Source organism: Aotus nancymaae, unplaced genomic scaffold (genome assembly GCF_030222135.1).
Source record: "Aotus nancymaae isolate 86718 unplaced genomic scaffold, 86718_ANA_hifiasm-v0.15.2.pri h1tg000002l, whole genome shotgun sequence".
In the NCBI taxonomy this organism is placed as follows: Eukaryota; Metazoa; Chordata; class Mammalia; order Primates; family Aotidae; genus Aotus; species Aotus nancymaae.
The window spans coordinates 5,003,050-5,020,506 of record NW_026988413.1 but is presented as its reverse complement, the minus strand read 5'-3'; the positions used below and the strand labels follow the sequence as shown (position 1 = coordinate 5,020,506).

The 17,457-nt window shown below is 45.6% G+C and overlaps 1 protein-coding gene across 3 annotated transcripts in view; it reads left to right on the top strand.

Annotated features, from left to right (window-relative positions):
* Positions 1–17,457, top strand: part of DPP6 (dipeptidyl peptidase like 6) — a 1,138,230-nt gene that overhangs the window by 272,593 nt on the left and 848,180 nt on the right. Inside the window, exon 1 of one of the 3 annotated variants that reach the window (XM_064368675.1) lies at positions 12,639–13,309. The exons of the other annotated variants lie outside the window; for them this stretch is intronic. Coding sequence (XP_064224745.1) covers positions 13,073–13,309 — 237 coding nt within the window. The 5' untranslated portion in view covers positions 12,639–13,072. Of the gene's footprint in view, positions 1–12,638; positions 13,310–17,457 lie in introns of those variants that run through there. 3 annotated transcript variants of the gene reach the window in all.

Here is a 17,457-nt window from a genome sequence, read left to right as displayed (position 1 = left end):
CCCCCAAGTGGCAATGTCAAGCTCCAAGCTGCTCTCCGTGTGCTCAACACCAGCGCTTTTCTGAGGTTCTTTTTGTTTTGTTTTGGCTTTTCTGTTGTTTGTTTGGCTGCTTTTATGTTTGCAGTTGACTGAATTCATGAGAGGGTTATACAAATCAAAAGCTGTAAGTGAATAGGATCTACCAAGTTGTTCTGCAGACAGAGGTGCTATCACGGGGGATGCGGTTGGTGTGGTATGGGTGGAAGAGAGAAACAGAAAGAAGAAAGGAGAATTAAAGAGAAATACATGAAGCTATAAGAAGTATTTCTTGTCTATTTTCCTCATGCTGATTTATTCACCTGGATCAAGGCAAGGAAAAGCACACAGGGTCTAAATCATCAAAGTAGTTGCAAGATAAGGCAGCAGGCTTCATGAGCCTGTTTCTCTTCCTTTCTGTTCTCAACACCAGTTCTGTGTAAAATGGCCTGCAGCATAGACTGTGCATGTAGAATCTGCTTAGTGGCTGACCCCTCTGTCTTATATAAACAAGGCTGGTAAATATGGGGCAAGACTCACACTCGACCAACAATTCTGCAGGCTGTATTAAAACTCGAAGGCCCTAAACACTCATCAAATCAGCTTGCCTCTCCTGTTTGCAACTCCAGAACGATACTTCATTTTAACTAATAAAAGCATCTCATGTGTGCTGAGGTATCTTTTCCCCACATATTCTGAGTGCAAAATTCTATATATGTTCACGGGGGCTAGAACATTTTTCCTTTAACTGTGATTCTTATTCTGATTACTAGCGTTCTGAATGTGCACTTGGCCTGTGCACTGTGCGGCCTGTGCAGCTCCTCCCGGCTGCCCCCTAGAAGAGGATTTCAAGCCTGTCATCTTCAACTCACAGCAGCCTTGGTGGAGTGGGTTCCAAACTAGCTCTTATGATGCCAGCTCAAAGTTAGCCTCTTAGGAGTCTCTTTAGAGCAATGGGGTTGTGCATTTCAACACAATTTAAGTATAAAGTGCAGATAAACATAAGAGTGTTATTTTAAAATAAATTTGCTAAAGCATTGATTCTCTTCTGCCTTCTTCCTTCTCCTCTATCCTCCCTCCACTCTCCTCTTTCAGACCCATACTCCTCCTCTGTGGCTTTATTAATCCTGGGTAGAAAACATCTCACAAAATGTGTTCTCTTCACATATTTAAGAGGACTTCGAGCATTGACACACATTTTCCTCTAGATTTTCTAATGGAAGAAATGTGCAAAAATCAATAAAAATCCCAAATACAGTGGCATTTTTCCCAGAGTTATGGACAATAGCAAGTAAGAATCGGGGGGAAAGCTTAATGATTTTCTTTCTGGATTATGAACTACAGGCAGCCATATGTGTTTTAAAGGTTAGGTACCTAAAAGAAGTTTTGGGGTTTTCCCTCTATAACGATTGATTTGCCCTCTCAGGAGCTCCATGCTCTAAGTAAAGCTGATAGGATCGGCCTCTCAGCGTGCTTATGTCATAGATGAGAATCTGATGCTTAGCAACTTCGCCTGGTGCAAGAGTCAGGCAGTGGAAGAACCAGGAGTGCAGTGTGTCCTACAGGAACGCTTTTGGCTGTGAAATAATTCCTGGCTGAAAGAGGCTAAGTCCAGGGGCTTCTGTCTGGGGTAGGAGGAGAATTCTGGTTTTAATTCAGTAACTGCATGCTATCAGGACTCAGGGTGTGCAGCCTTGCAAACACCAGCCCCTCCTTCTCATGGTTTCAAAAAGGCTACAGCAGCTTTGGACATCAAATCCTCACACAACTATGTTTGAAGACAGAAAACAGGAGGAAGTGCTGTCGGCAGGCCAGGGGAGGGGTTCGTCCTCTGACCACTCTCTTTTACAAGAGAGAAAAATAATCTTTGCCGTCGCCTCCCAGAAAACCTTTTATTTCTGCTTCATCAGGCAGATATCCTTAACTTGTGGATGTTCTATATTGGCAGGGAAATAAGTGAGAAGGCATATGAGTGCAGCTCTGGGCCAACCAAGGAAAGGTTGTTCATACCAGCAGGTATTTCATTAAGAGGGAAGAATACATGAACCATGCTCACAGGAAAATGCATATCGTTTCTTCTTGAAAAACAACAACAAAAACCTTCTAGTCTTATCCAAAGCACTAATTGGATGAAAAATGTCAAGCTTTTCCTAGTGTTCAGTGTGATACAAACCTAGGGTTGTTTCTAAGTAGAGGAGCAATAGAAGATAGCATTGTAGAACTCTTCTGTAATGCTGCGAGAAGTTAGATATGACAAATACCATGAAGGAAAATGATAAGGTGACATTATCCCTGAGCTAAAAGTCACTGAATCTGGGACAAGGTAAGGGCTAGTCGACTTGTGGAGCTCTCCAGCCCCCTTCTCAAGGAAGATTTTAAGGCAAACTAGAATTGCATTAAACTTAGTGATCTTTATTTTTCCTCAAAGATCAATGACTTCAATGGGAGATAGAAGAGTCTGTGGGTCACTTGCTTTCATTCTCTTCCTATAGCTGTGAAAATTGATTAAGAAATTGCCAGCATTCCACTTGAATAGTAGAAACCAAGAGTTGGGTGTGGTTTATTCACTGAGATGCTCTATGCATTGGAGATGCCATCATTTTAAAAACATCATGGAGACTGCTTTTAATCATATGGATAAATCCAAGCAGGCTGGCTTGCCAAGAAATTGGGAGCTACCCATGGAGTTCTGGGCCTGAAGTTTTTTGATTGGTAGACTTCATGCAATGTAGATGTAATCAGTGAATAAAAAGTGAGTATTGGCCAAGCACGGCGGCTCTTGCCTGTAATACCAGCACTTTGGGAGATCAAGGCGGGCAGATCATCTGAGGTCAGGAGTTTGAGACCAGCCTGGCCAACATGGTAAAACCCCATCGTCTACTAAAGGTACAAAATTAGCTGGGCATGGTGGCACATGCCTGTAATCCCAGCTACTCGGGATGCTGAGGCAGGAGAATCACTTGAACTCGTGAGGCAGAGGTTGCAATGAGCTGAGATTGTGCCATTGCACTCCAGCCTGGGCAAAAAGAGTGAAACTCCATCTCAAAAAAGAAAAAAATGAGTACCTATTCCAAGTTTTTCATTAAAGCGCCCCTTATGTATACCACCCAAGGATTGGTAGTATAACCAGGCATCTTATTGGAAGTTTTATGTCTTATCTTGGAGTACTCATGAGTTTGGTATTCCATCTCCTGGTATATTTGGATTGGATAATTTTATGTTACTTGATAAAATTGCCTACTCAAGGAAGATAGTTATCTTAGGGATTTGAATATCTCAATTGGGAAACTCAGCATTCACTGAGGCCACAATAAACCATTTACATCTCATTTTGAGTTCAGCTGAAGTTGTGGATGATACCAGAGCCTTGAGAGAGAGAAACTGAAAAAGGGATCCTGAAAGGCAGATGTGAATATCGCCTTACACTGCTTCTTCCTTTACTTCAAGATGGCTAAGAGAGCCTTCAAAGTCCTTTCAAAGCATTAATTTATCCAGCTTTTCCCACAAAGACTGAAATGGGTCTGCATAAATGATGTAATTTGGGTATTGTTGGGTTATAAAGAAGCACAATGGTGGTGATTATGGGTGCGCTGCAGAGGACTGAGTTAATGGAACCCATCAGGGACTCGGAGCACAAATTTAGGGAACAAACAGGACCCACCTCATCCTGCTGCAGCTGAGAGTCAGTGTTGCTGCTGCTGCTGTGAGTGAGGAAAAGGCTGTTCAAATTGCAGGCTCATGTGACTCATGGATTTATTTAGCCAATGGGCAATTTCAGTTTACCTCTCAAACAAAATATAAATATAAGTAATTGTTGGGAGAATTACTTTTTTGAGTACCAAATTACTATGATTTGAAATGCAATTAGTAGTATAGACAAACCTATTTTTCCCCTTTATGAGAAGGAAATTGTTCGGAAATGGGTATAGTGCTGCTGATAAAGTTACAGTCCACGGTGAATTAAATTACCCACAAGAAGCAGATACATGGCTTCATTTCAATTTTATTGCTCCTAATGTAATCTGTTTTCATTAATGAGAACTCACATATATGCATGAGTCAGGGTTTTGCACTGGTCTCTCTTGTGTGGGGTATTTCTTTTCCCAGGTTAGGCCTCATTCTCCGTATTTAAGATCTATTGTGTGTATATTGATATTTACCTATAAATACTAAACATGTGCATGTGGTTCAGAGAATATGTTAAAATTCAAGAAAAACTACTGATCTACCTAAAGTAGCATCAACCCATTTCTTAAGTTTGTAGATATTTCCATTTGTGCACTGAAATGTAGCGGTTACCCTAAGTGATGGTGAAAAATAAAATTAAATGGATTTTATAATGAACACCTTAACATGCTTTAAAGGAGTGGATTTGGGGAAATTAAGTTCATAAAAGTCAGTTTTCAACTTAAATAAGTTTATTAACTTTATTGATTTTTAATTAAGTACAGGATTTTTTTTATTGCATTAAAAAAGCAATGAGCCCAAACCAGAGGCACTGATGATTTTTTTTATGAAATCAATTTTTGAAAGTAAGGCTCTTTTTTTCTTTGCAATTCTGCAGAGTTCTTCTGCCAAATTGCATATATTCTGGAAAGATAGTAAAGGCTCCCTGCTGAGGAACAGTCAGAGTATCTCAGAGAAGCCACAACAGCTGTGGTGTCCTAGTTTGACCATATCTGCTTTGAGAACTCCCTTTTGACTACTACTTTCTTTCTGACATGAGCCTTAAACCTCAATTCAAGGACGAAACAGCATCTGAAAATGTCCTGCCAAGACCAACTGGGCTCCATTCTTTTTGATTCTGAAAAAAGTCTTAGCAAAGATTAAAAAAAAAAAACTCCCTCATTTAAATGGTTTCTTTTTTTTTTTCCTTGAAAAATCCTCAGACTTAGGAGAATCCTTGTTCAGTACTTTAAATGTGTAAGCTGTTATCTGAGACCTAAGCAAACATTTGGGACACCTTGGTGCCATGAAGAAAATTGCTCTAGTACATTGCTCTAGTGCGGTGGTTCTCAGACTTGTGCATGCATCAGAACCATCTGGAGAGCTTGTTAGATACAGCTTGCCCGGCCCCAGCCCTGAGTTTCTGTTTCAGTTGGTCCGGGATAGGGCCCATGAATCTGCATTTCCAAAAAGTCTCTAAATGATGCTTTCACTGCTGGTCCAGAAACAACTCTTTGAAAGCCACTGTATGAATGGATTAGAAATGCTACTTAGTGCTTTTACAATAAATAAATTACAGCTTTATTGTGAACACATTTGTGATCTAGTGGCTTCTAACAGTCCTTTTGTAGTAAGTCTAGCATTGCTGCAAATGTACCAAAATGAGCAAGAAATTGAGAAAATGGCACCTATTCACAAAAGGAAAGCATTATCTGATAATTTGTAGTATCAGTCTTGCTTCACTGCAAGGAGTGTTGAGTATCTTTGCATGAAAGCAAGTTCACTTCAGTTCATCATTTCATCCTTAGAATGTAGCACAATGAATGGCACATAGTCAGCACTCAGGTGTTAACTGAGTAAGGGCATTGCCTACCAGAATCACTGACGTCGCTATGCCATTTTTCATGCATTGATTTGGCTTTAATGACACAAGCATGCGGTTTAGCAAATTATCCCCAGCAACTTACACATTTCTGCTGATTAACTGTGATTCAGCTGGTCTACCCTGGGCTCGGCTAAGAGACTCTGCTTTGTGCTCCCGTTATCTGGCTTAGCCCCAGGCTATGGGTTGTATTGAGGTCTTCTCCAAGTGTGTTTGTTCTGGGGACCGGGCCAAAGCATCAGCTGCTAACAGGGGCATGTTTTTGTATGGTGGGTCATCAGAGTGCAGAAGCCAGCCAGGCTACACAAGCAACTGCAGAGCCTCTACCGGCATCATGTCCATGCACATTCCATTGCTGCAAGTAAGTCACATGGCCGATCTCAAACTCAGGGTGGGAGTAGGTGTGGGGGGACAGGTTAAGAAACTTCCCTGCAGGGGGCATGGAGGGGTGGGGAGTAATATTTGCCGAACTACATTCCAGTCTGTTACAGTTCTGAATATGGAAATAATGGCTTATTTCATTTAGGACTCAGAGATGAGTGTTTGGGAGCGGGATATTTATAGGTTGGAAGCCCCATCACATGCTCAACTTTATCATGCTCTTGAAGGAAGAGGCTGCTACTCAGGCTGCCCCACTGAACATCTGAACAGGTGGTTTGTCAAGTAAAGGACGACCCTTCCCTCCTTCCTCCTTACATCTCCCAGTCATTGTGTGGTTGGAAGAAGAGATGGAAGAATGCGCCGGAATCTGCAGTGCTTGGATCTGGAGGCCAACTTGCTGGGCTTTTTTTTTTTTTTCTACTTCGTTTTGATATTTCTGGCAGACAAGCCATCTCTTTCGAGGGTGAATTAAGTTGTGCTCACACTCAATCCTCCCTAAATCTCACTCCAGATGCACATTTTAGAATTGCACTATATCCCCTTCCTTTATTTGTAACTGTGGTAATTTTTACTGAGGTCAAGTTTTCAATTTTCTGTAACTGTTTCTACGAGCCTGCAGGAGAGTTCCAATTTATGGGGTGGGATTTGATGAGTTGGCACTGGCTCCGTTTTGCTGCTGTCCAGAACAGAACTTGCATTTGACTGACCCTGTCTTTATCCATTTTGGGTTCAGTGTTGCTTTGGAGTCAAAGCCTGAGAATGCCTCTGGGTGACCTGATGCCAATGCCCCTGGGGTTCACACTCAGTTCTAAGGTTGACCATACTGCAAGCAGGACGTGGTCCTTCACAAGACTTGCCGGTGGTCACCAGAGAGAACAGACACAAGCTTTCTCTTCTTCCAGGATGCAGCCATCACCTCTGCTAGTTAAAAAATTAAAGCATGAAAGTGCAGAGACTCATTCCTGTCACTCTAACCTTGAAGGGAAGCATATTTAACTTAATTGACCAGACCCTGAGAAGTGTGTGGTTTGAAAAGGGCAAGGCACTCTAGGGTCATTTTGGAGCAGAAGTCAGATTCTCTTTTAATCTAATAAAGCTTGATCTATGAACGAAGATGTTTCGGAGAACAACATAATTATGATCAAATGGTCACCAGGGACAAACAGAAACAGCAGAGTGTCTTCTATACCCCATGCTCCAAAAAACCTACGAGCCTTGGGAAGCACTGTGGACACTCATTGTGTCACCAGAAAATGGGAAATGGCAGGAGTCTGTGCCTCCTCTAGGGTGAGAAGTAATTATGTGGATAATTTCTGAGGCAATGTCAGTAGTACTGGGGAAGATTTGATACATATTTAGAGGGCAGTAAGGAATTTTGAGAGAAAATAATATATATTATACATATAGCCTACAGATACTGATCCAGAGAAGGGACCAGAAGGAAGGACAGTTAGAAAGTGGGAGAGAAGGAGGAGTAGATTACGGTTAAATGTAGAAATGCAGATGAAAGAACTAAGGGAGAATCCTAGAGGAAGGTGGGAAGGTTGTGGGCAACCCTCCAAGAGGCCACAGAGAAAAAACATGGGGTGAGGTTGGGACCAGCCATTGAGTAGGATCAAAGCTTGTACAGCTCACCTGGCAAGAAACCTTAACACTTGTGTTGATCAGCCACTGTGTTTGTGTACCTGACGCTGGTGTAGTTAGTTGTACTTATGTTTTGAACTGTGTGCAAAATCCAAGCAGTTACACAATGGTAGGGCTGAAAAGCAGGGAAATGTGCTTTTGGGAGACTGAAGTTTAACTTTACTGATTTTAGAGAAAGGGTATTTATTGGGTTAAAACAAATCATTTCCAGTTTCATCCATGTCCCTGCAAAGGATGTGAATGCATTCTTTTTGTGGCTGCGTAGTATTCCATGGTGTATACATGCCACATTTGCTTTATCCAGTCTATCATTGATGGGCATTTGGGTTGGCTCCAAGTCTTTGCTTTTGTGAACAGTGCCACAATAAACATACATGTACATTTGTCTTTATAATAGAATGATTTAAAATCCTTTGGGTATATACCCAGTAATGGGATTGCTGGGTGAAATGGTATTCCTATTTCTAGATCCTTGAGGAATCGCCACACTGTCAAATTGGACACCATCATTCTCAGCAAACTGACACAAGAACAGAAAACCAAACATCACACGTTCTCACTCACAAGTGTGTGCTGAACAATGAAAACACATAGGCACAGGGAGGCAAACATCATACACCAGAGCCTTGGGGGTGGGGGCCTAGGGGAGGAATAGCAGGGGGTGGGGGGACTGGGGAGGGTTAGCATTAGGAGAAATATCTAATGTAGATGACGGGGCAATGGATGCAGCAGACCACCACCATGGCACTGTATACCTATGTAACAAACCTGCATGATCTGCACATGAACCCCAGAACTTAAAGTATAATAAATAAACAAAAACACGAATGATTTTACTTAAAATATATGAATTTTTAAGTAACAAGTTGAAAATCCCCAAATTAATGCAATTCATACTTTAACTCTGTTTTTCAAGAGCCTGAAATAGCAATTATTGTGTGTGCATGTGTATGTGTGTGTATATGTGTGTGTGTGTGTGTGTGTGCTGGATATTTCCCGTTTGAAAGTGTGTAAAAGGTCTGACTATCCAGCCCCTAGCGGAGAGTTATCTTGAAAAAACAAAAACAGAAACAAGAAACCAAAGATGTTTTGGGAGTTAGAAAGTGAGAAACAGATTTTCAGAGTGGAGAATATGCCTTTATTTAGACATCTAGCACTGTATTTTCTCAAGCTACCCAGATTTTAAAAAATTTCTCCCAATTTGTGAGTTCAAGGTGATAATATGTAAAAGACAGTGGTGCCCACTGTTTTAGGGAAGACCTTCCTTCAGAGCGTGCTAGGTTAGCTGCTTCATTTCTTCAAACATTAGTGTTTGGAAAAGAAAAACAATCTTAGATACGGTTCTGTCCTTCTCCCTCAGCACCCAGAGAAAAGGGAAGTAAACTACAGGATATAATTCTCTCAGAAATAAGAAAATCTCCTAGTTAATACAAATCATGCTTAGACTGCGAAACTCGATGACTGTCCGTTTGGTATCCCTACTATGCTTAGCTTGCAGGTAGACCAAAAATTTGCCTTCGTTGTCATTTTAAAAATGACTATCAACGTATTTTGCAGCATCTGCCAAATCCCAATGACTTACGTTTGTTTTGCAAATTGGTTCTAAGGAAAATAAACACACACCCGCACCTTTGTAATCAATAGGGAAGAAGTAACCATATGAAACTAGATGGAAAGATGACTTGGGGGCATTTGGTTTTGAGCAGTATGGAGGAAGTAAACTCTTGACATGAAATAGTTTGCAAGACACTTTCAAAAACATTTTCTCACAGGTAGCCAATAAGTAAGAATAAAAATCAGCTTCATCACCCTAGTGTGTTTCAGATGTTCAAGGACAAACTGAGTAGAAGGAAGTATTGACATGTTTCCTTCTGAAACACTACACCTATTTTGAAATGCCCACTGGGTGCTTCTGCTACTCTTCAGGGTATCTTTTTCCTTGTTTGGGTGTGTGTGTATGAAAAGTGGCGAAAAAGTGATTAGAGGCAAGAATTGAATTAATTATACATCGTAAACATAACGTGCCGTAGCTTGCCAGTCTTTAAAACTGTATCACTTTACTCATTCTCAAATACCACTTTTTTTTTTTTTTTTTGAGACGAAGTCTTGCTCTGTCAGCCAGGTTGGAGTGCAGTGACAGCATCTCTGCTCACTGCAACCTCCGCCTCCCATGTTCAAGTGATTCTTCTGCCTCAGCGTTCGGAGTAGCTGGGGCTAGAGGCGCGCACCAACACACCTGGCTAATTTCAATAGAGACGGGGTTTCACCATGTTGGCCAGGCTGGTCTCGAACTCTTGACCTTGTGATCTGCCCACCTCGATCTTCTAAAGTGCTGGGATTACAGGCGTGAGCCACTGCGCCTGGCCCACTTTACTCTTTTATATATGGGACCACAAAGTCCTCACACCCTTAGCTGCAATGTGTGTATCAGTGCTTAAGACAAATTTGGATGTGTGAGTGCACAGACAAGCATGCACACACGCACGAGGTATAGAACGTTCTTTAAAATGTCCCCAGGAGCACTGCATTCAGTGTGCAAGGTGCGAAAGTGTAGCCAAGTTCTTTTCAAGTTGGGTAAAGGCCGCTCCATCTGGATCGTCCTTGAGGAACATCCTCGTGTTCGTCATGTTTTTTTCAGCCCTCCCCAGCATCCATCCTGTCGCCTTTCACACCCGCATCTTTCAGAGTCGCGCTCCTTCCTGCCCACCTCCCCTGCTCTCCATTTCTCCTGCTTCACTGTTAGATTTGCTTCCCAGCACAAATTTTTACTTCAACTCTTTCCCCAGTTGCTTATGAGTTTTAAGGTGATGTCATTTTATAATTTTAAGTAGAAATCGCTTATCATATTTTCTTAAATAAAGAGATTTTAAACTTTGGCTAAATTATAAATACCTACAATACCTTGGGAATATAATTTTAAAAAGTGGCACATATGCTTTATCCCACAATAGAATTCATCTATGATTAATACGCACACATCTATGAAGTATCATATATGATTAACTATTCTGTGTAATTATTGTATTTTGTGTACACTGTTAGTACCGCATGCTTTTAGTTTGTGTAAAAATACGTATGCATATTTCATACATAGCGTGTGTATATTACATAAGTGGGACCCTAACGGCATTTATATTTAGTGAAATGTCAGGATCCCGATGCTTCAGTGAACAGCATGAGCTTTCTTTCATGTCCATGTTAGGAGAGGCAGCTTCCTCCCATCAAAAGCGCAGCTGGGGCAGAGGAGGAGGATGAGGGCAAGGTTTTCTATCTATCTAATTGTGGTGACTTTTAAAGTTTAGTTTTATGGCTCTGCTGCCTCTGTCTTCAAAGTCAAATGGAGCAGCTCTCCCCACCCCAGACCCGCTCGGTGGCCTCTCCCACGCAGCAAGTCTTGCTTAGCTGTTGGAATCCTGGTTTTACTTGGTTTTGTATTTGCTGTTAAAAAAGAAAAGTGTTTTTTAAACTCATGTTTCTTCATAGTAAAGAGAAACTACTGTGGAGTAAATAGAAGAGCGTGGTACAAATTTTGTTTAAAGCTGAAAACTACACCCCGATTGAGAGTTTGGGGAAGGGAGGCAGGTGGAAGGGACTGAAGGAGGTCTCTTCCCAGGAGACTTGTTCCCGGCAACCAGTTTCTCCCCCGCAGTTAGGGAAACAGAGGGAGCAGGCAGTTTCCGGCCCAAGCAGGCCACTCCCTGGGCTTGGGGCGGTGCCAGGACTGGCTGGGGGCGAGCCTGCTGTCGGCTTTGTGCGTGGCGGCCTAGCCTGTTATTTTGAAACCCTAAGTGGAAACAGGCGTGGAAACCCGGGAGGAACAGGGAGCCCCACCGCAGTCCTGGGAGATGAAGCCAATGCCCTGCCTCGTTGTAGAAGGGGGCGGCGGAGTTGGCGGGGGTGGGGTCTCACGGGTCCCCCCTCTGGAGTTGGGGGTTCCCGGTCCAGGTTCGCGCTCTGGATGGGACAGGTCCCTCCCAGCCGGGAAGGACGGCAAACGGGAGCGGACAAGGGCGCGCTAGGAGGACATGGGGAGGAGACGAGAGGGAAGCGCGCCCAGCAACTCCAGGAGGACGGCGAGGAGGGCCGGTGGAAGCGGGAGAGGGCGCGGGAGGCCGGCAGGGAAAGAGAAGCGAGGCCGGGCCTGGGGCCTGGGAGGCGCGGAGCCGGCTGGCGCGGGTGTCCACACAGGGGCGCTGGAGCGCGCCTTCCTGCGGCGGGGCGGGCGGGGAGCCCGAGCGCACGGCGAGCGGAGCCACGTAGCCCTCCCTCGCTCTCGGCGGGCGGGCGGGCGGCGCAGGCTTTGGAAAAGTTGCGGGCAGCCCGAGAGCCGAGCCTCCGCGTTCATAATGAGAAAGGAGTCGCGGTCACAGCCCGGCTGCCTGCGGCGAGCAGCGCCCGCGAGGGGCGCCCCGGCCTCTGGGCCTCCGCCACCGCCCCGCGACCTCTCCTGCCCTCTCCCGGAGAGTGGGGCGCAGGGACTGGGCGGTTTCGTAGGGAGCCGGGCTCTGGAGGGAGGGCGGCCTCCGCGCCAGCGTCACCCGACCACCCTGCGCCCTCCTCGCGGCTCTCCCTCGCCCCATTCGCACCCCAGGGCCTCGGGGTCTCTGTTGTTGCTTCAAGTTAGGCTAGAGGAGCTGGGGGCGCGGGGAGCCCTCGGAGGGAGCCCGGCGCTGCAGCGCGCGTGGCTGGGGCGCCCCAGGGCCGGTTCCACCTTCAGTCGCCCCCTGGCCTGCCCGCCTCGACCTCCGTGTTCCCTCGCGCCGTCCGCTCGCGGGCTTCGGGGCATGACCTTCCGCGGGGCCCGAGCACCCTGAGCTCCCCCGGCTCCCCCAGCCCTCGCCCCCGCAGGGTCCCTGCCCCTGCACTCCCTTCACGCACCCCCGCCCACGTCCCCTTTTGTGCGTCCCCCGCGCCCCCTCCAGGCTGCCAGTCCCGGTCGTCCTGGCGGGCGCCGGGCGCGGGGAGGAGGCCGGTGGGGAGGGGGCGGAGGGGCCCGGGTGGGGGAGGAGCCGCGCACGGGGCCTGGGGGCGGGGAGCGGCGAGCGCGCTCGGAATGTGTGCCGGTCTCTAGGTGGTGCCAAATTCTGGGGCCTAGGCATTTCCCTCGCTTTATGTTTTTGGATTTTTCCTTCCTTCCATCTCTTTGATTAGGCCGTACGTGGCCTTGGCAAGGAATTGGGGGAAAAAAAAATCAAAACAAGAACGAGAGAAAGCACAGTCAGACCCCGGCTTCGCCAGCCGCCGGGGAGGGGGCGGAGGAGGCTGAGCCTGGCAGAGTCGCCAGCGGAGACTCGCGAGTGGCGCGCGGGAGGAGCGGCCGCCGGCGCCGGGCTTGCCTTGCTGCTGCTGCTGCTGCTGCCTCCCCACCGCTTTTTTTTTTTTTTTTTTTTTTGATCTGGAGCGGGGTGGGAGCGGGAACCCGAGAGAGAGAAAGCAAAATATTTAAAAACCCAAAAGACAGCCAGCAGGAGCGCGCGGTGCCCGATGGCTTCGCTGTACCAGAGGTTCACCGGCAAGATCAACACCTCGCGGTCCTTCCCCGCGCCCCCGGAGGCCAGTCACCTCCTGGGCGGCCAGGGGCCCGAGGAGGACGGTGGCGCGGGGGCCAAGCCCCTCGGCCCGCGGGCGCAGGCGGCGGCGCCCCGGGAGCGTGGCGGCGGAGGCTCGGGTGGCCGGCCCCGGTTCCAGTACCAGGCGCGGAGCGATGGTGACGAGGAGGACGTAAGAGCTTCTCGGGGATGGGGGGCGGCGGCGGGGGCTCCGGGCCGAGCGTGCGGCTGGGAGACGTGTTAGCCAAGGGGCACCTGGGGGGTAGGAGCGGGCGCCCTCCCCCTCCCCCACGACTCCCCGGGCGCCCCCAGACACGCTCCGTGGCGCCAGATCGCGGTCAACGCCACTGTCCGTCCGGGAGGGAGCGGGTCTGTGTCTGTGGCGGCGGCCGGGAATTGGTGGCTGGAGGGAGCAGGGTTTGGGTGCTGCGCCTGCTGGGATCTGGAATTCGCCGTGCATTCCCTGGATGCGTGGATGTCTTTTTAATGGCATGCTGCTATGGCTCCTAAGAAGAGAATTGGATCGGCCTGGGCTTACGAGTTGGTTTATTTATTTTTTATTTATTTAGTGCTCCGGGAACACAGTCTCAGGCGCCTTCTCTCCCTCCCACCTGTGTCTGGAATCTCCATCGTGCCCCTCCTCGCCTCCCCATTCTGTCCCTTGACTCAAATGCCTCTCGTTCCTCTTCTTACTTCTCCCAGACACTTTTCCCCCCCAGCGGTGGTGATGGTGATTATCCTTTTCGGAAAAAATATACCAAAGTACTGGCATCTGAACCCCAACCCTCTGTCCCAGGGCCCAGCTCTTTTGCTGAGAGACGTCAGACTGTGTCTGTCTCCCCTCCCAGGCTTGGACTAGCACCTCTGCCTTAGACCCTGTTCGTAGAAAACTTCTCCAAGAGCACATTTCCTACTCTTCATGGGGTGGAAGTCTGGATTTCAAAGGCTGGATTTGCATATCGCCCTAGTAACCAATGACTCATGCGGGGCAGGAGCGGGACCTTAGATGGATGAGTTTAACCACCTCCTGTGGATCCCTTTCAGGGAGGCAGAAGGCTGCTAGGATTTAGAAGGAAGGAAACTGTGCTTGTTCTTTGAGGCCTCTCTTCCCAGGGAAAAGAGGAAAATCCTCGACAGGCAGGTCTGGCTTGGCTGGTACAGCTCTTAGACACATACAACCAGGCTGTTTCACACCTGCGCCTTTTAAGCAAGGCCCTGCCGTCCCAGGGTTCCCACACCGGCCTCTCATTTAGTCTACCGTGATATACCCAGTGCCCTGTACTGAGTAGGAGGTTTTGGTCATCACCTGTGTGCAGCCTGGAGCCACACCGTTTCCCTGTTTGGTATTTCTTTAGTGCGAGAGTTGTGTATGTGTGGGGGCCGGGGGCGGGGGGTGGCGGAACGAGGCATTGAGTGATTTCCCAGGGACAATTCCTAATTGCCAGATATTATGAAATCAGTGAGGTTTTTGCTAGTGTTACTAGTGGTTTTTATTTTATGAATGAAGGATGTGGAAACTTTAATGGAGATCACAAAACTTTGTGGGAGATGTGGTTTGCACACACAGGTACATACCCCCTAGAGCCCTGCATCAGATCTTACATGAGGTTTTCTGATTTTCTCCTGCATCATTTCCAGAGTCCCCTGGTTCAACAGAGAGATCTCTAAGACATGTCCCTCACATTGATGGGCCAAGTCCTGAGGGAAATGGACAGATTCTTTCGTCATCTGGATTAAGGAACTAGAAGTCTTTGACAAATGGTTTAATTGGAGGAGGGTGAAGAGTTCTGGAGGATTAAACTACTGAGAGTCTTGGGGAAGACAGTTAAGCTGCAATGCAAACAAAACAGATGTACTTTTTGCCTTAAATGTGACTTAAAATTGTTGAATTGTGGAGAGAACAATGTGCAGTTTTTTTCTCAACAGGCTCTAGGTGTCGCTAGGAGAAAGGAAAGGCAAGAGCTCTGAATTTTATTTCAGATCATCTCCATCTTTTAAAAAAATTCTTAAATTGGAGATACATGTCCCTCTTTTCATGGTGTCATTTGTCTAGAAATGAGTCTCAGAAAAACACAGGTGTCCTGAGAAACAAATCAAGGATATAACGTCCTTTTTTTTTTTTTTTTTAAATGGGGCTCTAAACAGCATCTCTAACTTAGATGTAAGTCCCAACATCATGCTTTTTATTTTTTCTGGAAAATACACAATGTATGCATGTGTGTGTGCAGGTGGGCGTGTATTGTGTGTTTATATAGTGCACTCAGAATATATACACTTGTATATACACATGCCCATTATCTGTACATATATATCTGGCACACATCTGCAAAATGCATTGCACATATGTCCTTTAAGTTTACAATGTATAATTAAACCCACGACACAGGCAGAATGCTGCATCCTTTTAAAAAAAAAAAAACAAAACTTTTATGCACTCTTCTTAGAAAAGTTACTCAGAATTGGAAAAATTATGCCCCCAAATTTACTAAAAGATAGATCAACATATCAACATATCAAACCCCTCTTCCTCCAGGAACAAAAGCTTCAATTTGCTTACGGTATATTAAAAAAAAAAAAAAAAAGACACCAGGTACAAAAACTGCTTTTTAGATACAGATACTTGCCAAGACTGAAGACTCTTGAGTAATCATTTTGCTACCCAAATTTAAAGCTGAAGGTATGCAATAAATTAGAAACACATTGCCTTTTTTTTTTTTTTTGCGATGGAGTCTTACTCTGTCGCCCAGGCTGGAGTGCAGTGGCAATATCTAGGCTCACTATAACCTACCTCCACCTCCCAGGTTCAAACGGTTCTCCTGCCTCAGCCTCCCGAGTAGCTGGGATTACAGGCGTGTGCCACCAAGCCCTGCTAATTTTTTGTATTTTTAGTAGAGGCGGAGTTTCACCATGCTAGCCAGGATGGTCTCGATCTCCCGACCTCGTGATCTGCCCGCTTCGGCCTCCCAAAGTGCTAGGATTTCATATGTGAGCCACCGCGCCCAGGCTACATTGCATTTTATTGCGTGTGGTGCGACTGTTAACACCCCAAAACAAATCCTAGCTTTTGTTTTCCACCTACACGCATTTGGGATTGCTACTTAGGTGGGAGCTGTCTGAGGTGCTGAAATCTTCTCTTGGCTTAGTGCAAGAGAAACCTCCATCACTTTTTGCAGTCCTGATCCCAAGGCTGGTGGCTTTATTGCTGTTTTCTGGCTTGTCAGAGAAAACTGTTCCAAGGTACAGAAACAGTTTCCCTGCCGTGGTCACTAAGATGATGGTAAGCAGCATACCTTTACAATCCTTAGGACTTCATACCTCTTGTCCTTCTGTCTAGAAATTGAGAAATAAAATATAGTTCTTGGCTTCTGTGCATGTGTGTACACCTACGTGCCTGAGTATGACAAGAATGGGCAATTACCCAGCCACAACCCAAATACAATTTATGGTAGTCTAACAAGCATAACACAGGTAAGGTCTAACTAGATAGACACAGAAAAATAAAATGCAGAGATAGAATGGCTGGGAATTAACTAATAATGCATGGTCTAAATGCACAAACCACACAGGCAACCAAGGGACTTCCCACCTGTGTAGCTCCACAGGAAAGCCTGTTTTGGGTGTGTCAGTACTAACATGCAAAGTCTGACCTGGAAATCGAAATAAAACCAGAGCTTTTTCTATCCATTTCCTTGTAAATCTTAGATTTATTTAAATATAAAGTCAGTTACTTGGGCAGCTCCTCTGAGGAATCAATAGCCATTCTGACTTAAAATTCATTGTGTAGGTTTAAAAATAAGTTGACTCTTAAAGGAATTGTTGCTGGAAGTGACTTTTAATGGAATTTAGTAACTTTGATTTGGATTAATTGTGGCTAATTTTAAAATGCTGAACTTTATCAGGCTCCTGTTTGAACATTTCTTTTTAGTTTTTAAGAAGGGTTTTGGAGGTCTTCTGTATCATCAGAGCAGTCGTTTTGTTAAGGTTATACAGTGTGCTTCTGTTCATTTTTGGTGACTCATGGCTTCCTAACAATACAAATGTGATGACAACAGGATTTTAAAACAGCAATTTGGTTAAAACTGGGATAGACTGACAAATCACTGCCCATGATGTTCACCAGCCTTGGAAGGTCCAATTTCGTCATTCTGTATGTCTTTGGCAACCAACCCATCTTTTTTCCTCCACCTTGGATTTCATTGGTATAATGTCAACATTCTATTAACGTGTCCTTGGGATCTGTCAACTTTATGATTTCTTAACTCTTTCCCCCACAAATACATTTATATACTCTATTTCTTTTCTTCTGTTTCAACTATAATT